The sequence below is a fragment of the Pteropus vampyrus genome, unplaced genomic scaffold (genome assembly GCF_000151845.1).
Source record: "Pteropus vampyrus isolate Shadow unplaced genomic scaffold, Pvam_2.0 Scaffold19, whole genome shotgun sequence".
In the NCBI taxonomy this organism is placed as follows: domain Eukaryota; kingdom Metazoa; phylum Chordata; class Mammalia; order Chiroptera; family Pteropodidae; genus Pteropus; species Pteropus vampyrus.
Window position 1 is genome coordinate 8,922,130 of NW_011888800.1, and position 6,705 is coordinate 8,928,834.

Sequence of the window (6,705 nt, forward strand, 5' to 3'; positions counted from 1 at the left end):
GCCGCCTACCGCTAGAATGTTGTTTGTGACTGCGCATGTTCATAGTTAGTCCTTTCGTTCTCAATCCTGCGGTATTCGGACGCCGCTTCTGGCGGGAAATTGCTTCTATTGGGCTCTGCTGTTGAGACCGTGCGCCGAGGAACGTCCGAATTAAAGGTTACGTTTGTTAGCTTCGTTTTTAAGCCGAGGAACATAGGATAATGACGATTTTTAAGCCGAGGAACATAGGATAATGACGAATAGAGTAGTTAGTCCAGACTGTTGAATTGGAATTCAATCGGAATAGATATCTTGCTAATAGCATCTGTTGATGAGGCTTAGTGAGTTGTGCGGTATATTTTGGTGACGCGAGGGCAGCTGGTGGTGATTTAGGTTAGTGACAAAAAAAAAAAAAATCCTACAAGGGGCCTGGGACAATGCCTGAAATCTGAACACTATTTTTACGCTTCCCAGTTCTTCAAGTTTTTAGAGACTGCTTATTATATTCCTGGCTGGGAAGTGTATATAAGTTCATAAGTATTAAGTACTTGTTGTTAGCCGTGCTTAGCTCTCTGTAAGGAGTGTGGAATATTGTTAAAAGGGTTGTCCTCAAGAAGCTTGAATTTTATTCAGAAAGTCTTCAAGGGCTTATAGAATTGTAACAGCAGCGATCACAATTTACCAGCTAGGTTGTATAAAAAACATTGGCTAATTGGAAGTCAACACATTTTTCACCAAAAAAGAATTTTTTAACTGCTGTGGTGGGGAGAGAAGGGACAGCAGGAGCAAAGCCTTGAAGTTCAGAAATAGCATGATAATTTGTCAGACACTGAAAAGTTTGATTTTATCAGTTTGACTCATTTTTTGAGTCAAAGAGTGGTGAAAGTTGAGCTGGTACTACATCATGAAGGACCTTGCAGGTGCTGTTAATAGGATTAGTTTTCAAATTATTTCACCTGTGTTCTAAAATTGGGCCTAGGCTGAAAGAATAAAATGGGCAAGCCTCCAGGAAGGAACATCGTTAGACCCAAGAAACCTACCAAGAGAGCAATTTTGGGTTAGAAAGAAAAGGCTTAAAAATCAAGTAGTTAGAATTGTAGATTATGAATTTATCAGCTCCAAAACTATGCTGTTCAGAAGTAAATCTGTTGGAAAGGCATGTTTTGGCTCAAGGTAACCCAGAAAACAACAAAAAGAGGTTCAATATGGCTGTGTCTATAATACAGTACACTAAAATCTGATGTTGCTTTGTGATACAAAAATTATGATTCACAGCTTTTCCCCCACCTTTGGGATTTGTGAGATCATCATTAGGATCTTAGTTAACTGGTGGGCAGATGATCAGGTGAAATTTAAATCACCTAAAAGTTATCAGCTATTAAAAAAAAAAATCAAAACGGTCCTCTTCCTAGGAATAAGATAATACGATAGCCATAGGACATAATTTTCTGGTGATAGGGTTATAAGGAACCAGTAGGCCGAGATAAAGACTGCATGTTGATTTAGATTCCTTTCCTCCCTATTCCACAGAGTATCTTAAGTGAATCAATCTTTTTCTAGGCTCACATTGCAAGGCAAGGTGGTTTTTCCTCAGCAGAAACGCCATTGCTTTTCAAAGCAAGATCTTGACAGCAGCGGCATCAGACTCATCAGGATCCAGGGTAAAAATGCCCATTCCATCCCTTTGCATCCTTAAAGAATTTGAGTTTGGGGTGAGGTGGGTTTGTTTTTTTAAGAGACAGCAGTGCCTCGCTCGCGTGCCGCCCCCTGCGGCCAGCTGGGATCTGAGCCCACTTGCACCGCGCAGGCGTCTTGCGTGGGAGGCGCCGCTAAGCCCCGCCACTTCCATCCCGCCTCCCGCCCAATGTTGGCGGGAAGACGCTTGCCGCTAAGCGGCGGAGCTGAGGAAAAGGCGAGCTCTAGAACAGCGACTACAGGTGAAGGTGGGAGACGGCTTGAGCTTTCCGGTGTGCTCTTGCCGCAGTCTTCGTGAAGGGTTTGCTGGGCACAGGCCCAGGAGGGCGCCGGGACCAGACACTGGGCACTTTCCTACTTCGTAACTATTTTCCTCCCCTTGGGGCATCTTGCAGTTCAAGGGGCTTTTCGGGCTGTTGCTTCAAAAGGGAAGCGGGATTCCTGTCCTGGGTTTCCTCTATGGAATCAAGGCCTTCAGCGTTGAAAAAGGTTCTTAGAACCTAGAAAAAGTGGCGGGATAGGATCAGGGACTCTGTTTGCTTTTGCAGCAATTATTGGCAGCTTTCCACTCTTGGAACAATTCCAGCTGCTCGCTGACAGGGTAGTCTCAGTTACAGATCGTCGGCATTATTATTGGTCTTGTAGACTCATATGAGCGAGAGCATGTGTCCAGTGTTTAAATAATTCTGGTCAGGTTAGTGAATTAGGTATCTAGATTTTGGTTGGGCAGAATTTTCTTACAGCCTATCAATTTGGATTTATGTTGTCATTATGAAATAGGAATTAGATTTATTTACATAGATCTGTAAGAAAAGGTACAGGACCTGGGATTCCAGTACTCTTTTCTTTTATGATCTGAATAGGGGAATGAATATAAAGAAAACCAAAACATGTCTTATGTATCTCTGAGACCACTATAAACTACAGTTTTAGAAAAAAACAGCTTAGGTGTGTCTTGTCCCCTTTTCACTCAGTAATTACAAGCCAGACCAATTTAAGCTCCCCAAATGCCTATTGGATAAGAATTCTAAGAATGAAATGGCATGCAAGAAATATGAGAAGACTGAAATAAAGAAAAGTTGCAGGATTTCAACTCCAAAGATGGAAGCCACCACATCTTCCAAGGCAGAATCTACTCTGCAAAACTCATCCATAGATGTTCATGCAGAAAATTACCAGCGACACCACAAGAGCACTTCTGATACAGTGATTCCCCATGTTGATATGGAAAGCAGTGAGGAGAGAGAGAGTGATGAAGATACCACATCAGGCCCGGTAAGAATTTAATTACAAGTTATTCAAATTTTTCTTATTTTAAAATTCAAAGTTCTGATAAGCTAAGATTATCAAGGGTCTCTCTATCATACAAATTGTTTTATCGAAATTATGTTTAATTGAAATTTTTCTTGTTTAAGAGATAACTAATGGATTAATTTTGCTCTTGGTTTTGATTTGTCAAGGAAAGGATTGACTTCATCTTCACTCTGCTTCCCTATTTCTTCTTAGTTTATTGCATTTATTTTTGAGTTTACTTCTGCTTTCTGGTATCTTGCTCACCTTTATGTGTTTCTTCTGTACAGTGTACCAAAAGAAATTGGCCTGTGGGACATATGGCATTTGAATGACCCTTGATGTCAGGGTATAAAAGTCACCATTAATTGATTGCATTGATGTGCTGAATATTTCCTTTAAACACAAAATAGAGAGAAATGATGGAGTAGAGAAGATACATAAGAAATACTTATTCTATTTAAAATAATAGTTCAACTGAGTTCAAGAATTAGGCTTCTAATTCTTTTGACTCATTGTCTACTGGGAGTGTGGTACTTCATTTAAAGTGACAAATTTTATGCAAGATAAAAGACCATACCACATGACAAAAAGTTGGTAGAACTAGGAGAACATGATGATGGTAGGGAATAGGAGATAGGATAATTGAGGTGGTGGTGTTTTGAAATAGTAATTCAATTTATGCTTTATTGTCTCAGTGGTAAGAACTAGGGTCTATGGTGGGACAGCGTGTGGTAAGTCATAAGTGCATTAGATGGGGGGTTGGCAGCCTAGGCTTTAGGCATGACTGCTTCTAAGAAACCTTTTAAGCAAATCACCTCTACAGTGAGGGGATTGGATGAGACCAGTGGTTCTAAAAGTTTAGCCTGTGTTAGAATTACCTGGAGGGCTTGTTAAAACTCCACTGCAGGGTTCCACCATCAGTGTTTCTGATTTAGAAGTTTTGGAGTGGGTATAGAATTTGCATGTTTATAATGGTTTCCTAGAGACACACTATTGGTCCTGGACTGCACTTTGAGAACTACTGGATTAGATTATCTCTTTGGCCTTTTAGACTGTACGATTCTGAATATATGAGGCTAATATAAAGCAGATTTTAGTTTGATATCAGGAAATAGGGTCAGAAATTAGAACATGAGCTAGTGAGTACTGGAGATAGTCAAGCAGTCATAAATGCTCAGCATACATTTTCTGAGGACAAACTAAGGATCTAAAATCTTTCATAGAGCATTTCATTCTTTGTTCTTTTCCCTATCATTATCTTTTTGGAGTAAAATGACTTCGTGGTACGATGCTTCAGGAACTGTGTTTAGTGTACAAGCTTATTAATCTTCCCAAATGAAGGAAGGCTTTTGTCACATCACAGACAAGTCTTGGTCTATAACTCTAGAATTTTATTGTTTTCTGGGAAATTTGCTATATTTTCTCACTCAGCCCTTCTAGTAGATATTTTAACTTCATAAAGCATTTAACAGTTAATTTTTAAAAAATTTGAGCAAGTTTTAGGCTTACGGAAGAAGAGTTGCAGAAATATTACAGAGAATTTCCATGTATCTTTCACTTATCTTCCTTTTATGATAATAATGTATATAACCATAGATCATTTATAAAACTACTAAGAAGTTAACCTTTGTCTAATACTATTAACTAGAGTACAGACTTTAGAAGGATTTCACCAGTTTTTTTAGTAATGTTCTTTTTCTGCTTCATTATTTGGCCAGGATCACACAGTGCATTTAGTTGTCATTGCTCTATAGTCTCTTCGAATCTGTGATAGTTATTGTCTTTCATGACCTTGATACTTTTGAAGACTGCTGGATAATTAATTTGGATGATGTCCCTCAATTTAGGTTTGTCTGCTCTTTTCTCATGATTAAGGCTTTGTGTTTTGGGGAAGGATACCACAGAAGTTAATGTGATCTTCTCGGTGCATCTATCAAGGTGTACGTGTTGTTCATATGTTACTGGTGATGTTGACCTTAATTACTTGGCTAAGGTACTATCTGCCAGGATTCTCCAGTGTAAACTTACTATTCTTTGTTGTTACTAAATATTTTGAAGGAGATACTTTGCCACTATGCGAATATCTGGTTTCTGTCATCAAGCATTTATTTATTTATATATTTATTTATTTAATATATTTATTTTTAATTGAGTTATAATTCGCATTACATAAATTTACCATTTAAAAGTCTACAATTCAGTGGTTTTTAATTTATTTACAAGTGCAGCTGTCACTACTATCCAGTTCTCGAACATTTTCATCACTCCAAAAAGAAACCCCATGCCTGTTAGCAGTCATTACCAACCCCCCTCCTCCCTACCGCAGCCCTGGAAACCACTAATTTCTTTTCTGTTTCTATAGATTTGCCTTTTCTGGACATTTTATATCAATCATACAATATGTAGCTTTTTGTATTTGGCTTCTTTCACTTAGCATAATGTTTTCAAGATTCATACATGTTATAGCATGTATTGGTACTCCATTCAAATACTTCATTGTATGGATATACATATCCACTAACAATGTATGAGGAGTCCAATTTTCCCACATCCTCGCCAATACTTGTTATTGTTTGCCTTTTTTAAAAATTAAAAAATTTAATTGTGGTAAAATCGCAATGTAAAATGTACCGTCTTAGCCATTTTCAAGTGTGCAGTTCAGTAGTGTTAAGTATATTTCCATTGTTGTGAAACCAATCTCCTGAACTCTTATCATCTTGGAAAACTGAAACTTTATACCTATTAAACAACTCCCTGCCTACTGCCAGCCCCTGGCAGCTACCATTGTACATTCTTTTCTTTTTCTTTAGAGTCACAAGGAAAGTTTATTAGAAAAGAGGTAACACACCACAGACAGAGCGTGGTCTTTCAGAGGCAGAGAGTTACAGGGACCTACCATTCTACTTTTTGTCTCTACGAATTTTGACTACTACAGGCTCCCCATTTGAGTAGAATCATATGGTATTTGTCTTTTTCTGACTGACTGACTTCACATAACATAATGTCCTTGTTTGTCTTTTTAATTATAGTTATCCTAGTGCATGTGAAGTGGTATCTCATTGTGGTTTGGATTTATATTTTTCTAATGACTAATGATGTTGAGCATCTTTATATGTGCTTATTGGCCATTTGTACTTTGGGGAAATGTCTATTCAAGTCCTTTGCCCATTTAAAAAATTAAGTTAGTTTTTTTTGTTGCCTCATAAGAGCTCTTTATATATTCTGGATACTGGACCCTTATTAGATATCATTTGCAAATATTTTATCCCATTCTGCAGACTGTCTTTTCACTTTCTAAATAATGTCTTTTGACATACAAAAGCTTTTAAAAAATTATATTTATTTTTGGTGACACAATAAAATGCAATATATATAATGCATTAATGTTGAATTGTACACCTGAAACTTACAGGTGTACAATTTAACATTAATGCATTATATATATTGCATTGTGTGTTCCCCTCTCATAGTTAGATTTCTTTCTGTCACCACATATTTGACCCCTTTTACCCCATCTTCCTTCTTCCTCCCCTCTTCCTCCCTGCCCTCTGGTAACCACTAGTCTATTGTCCATGTCCATGTGTCTCTGTCCTGTTCATTTGTTGCTTTTAGATTTATATCCCACATATAGTGATATCATGTGATTTTCAACTTTTTCTGTCTGGCTTATTTCACTTAGCATGATTATCTCAAGGTCCATCCAGGTTGTCGCAAATGGCAGTATTTCATCTCTTCTTA

General features: G+C 37.8%; 1 protein-coding gene across 6 annotated transcripts in view; it reads left to right on the plus strand.

The window, feature by feature from the left end:
• The first annotated feature begins 2 nt into the window (after nucleotides 1-2).
• Nucleotides 3-6,705, plus strand: part of WDR76 (WD repeat domain 76) — a 101,413-nt gene continuing 94,710 nt past the window's right edge. For 3 of the 6 annotated variants that reach the window (XR_895622.2, XR_002779159.1, XM_011355025.2), the window contains exons 1-3: nucleotides 3-156; nucleotides 1,540-1,640; nucleotides 2,649-2,949. Coding sequence is in view for 4 of the 6 variants with exons in the window: in XM_011355025.2 (XP_011353327.1) it covers nucleotides 2,713-2,949 (237 nt within the window). In the remaining 2 variants the exon portion in view is untranslated. Of the gene's footprint in view, nucleotides 157-1,509; nucleotides 1,641-1,762; nucleotides 1,923-2,648; nucleotides 2,950-6,705 lie in introns of those variants that run through there. The other 3 variants (XM_011355026.2, XM_011355027.2, XM_023527822.1) reach the window with 3 other exon arrangements.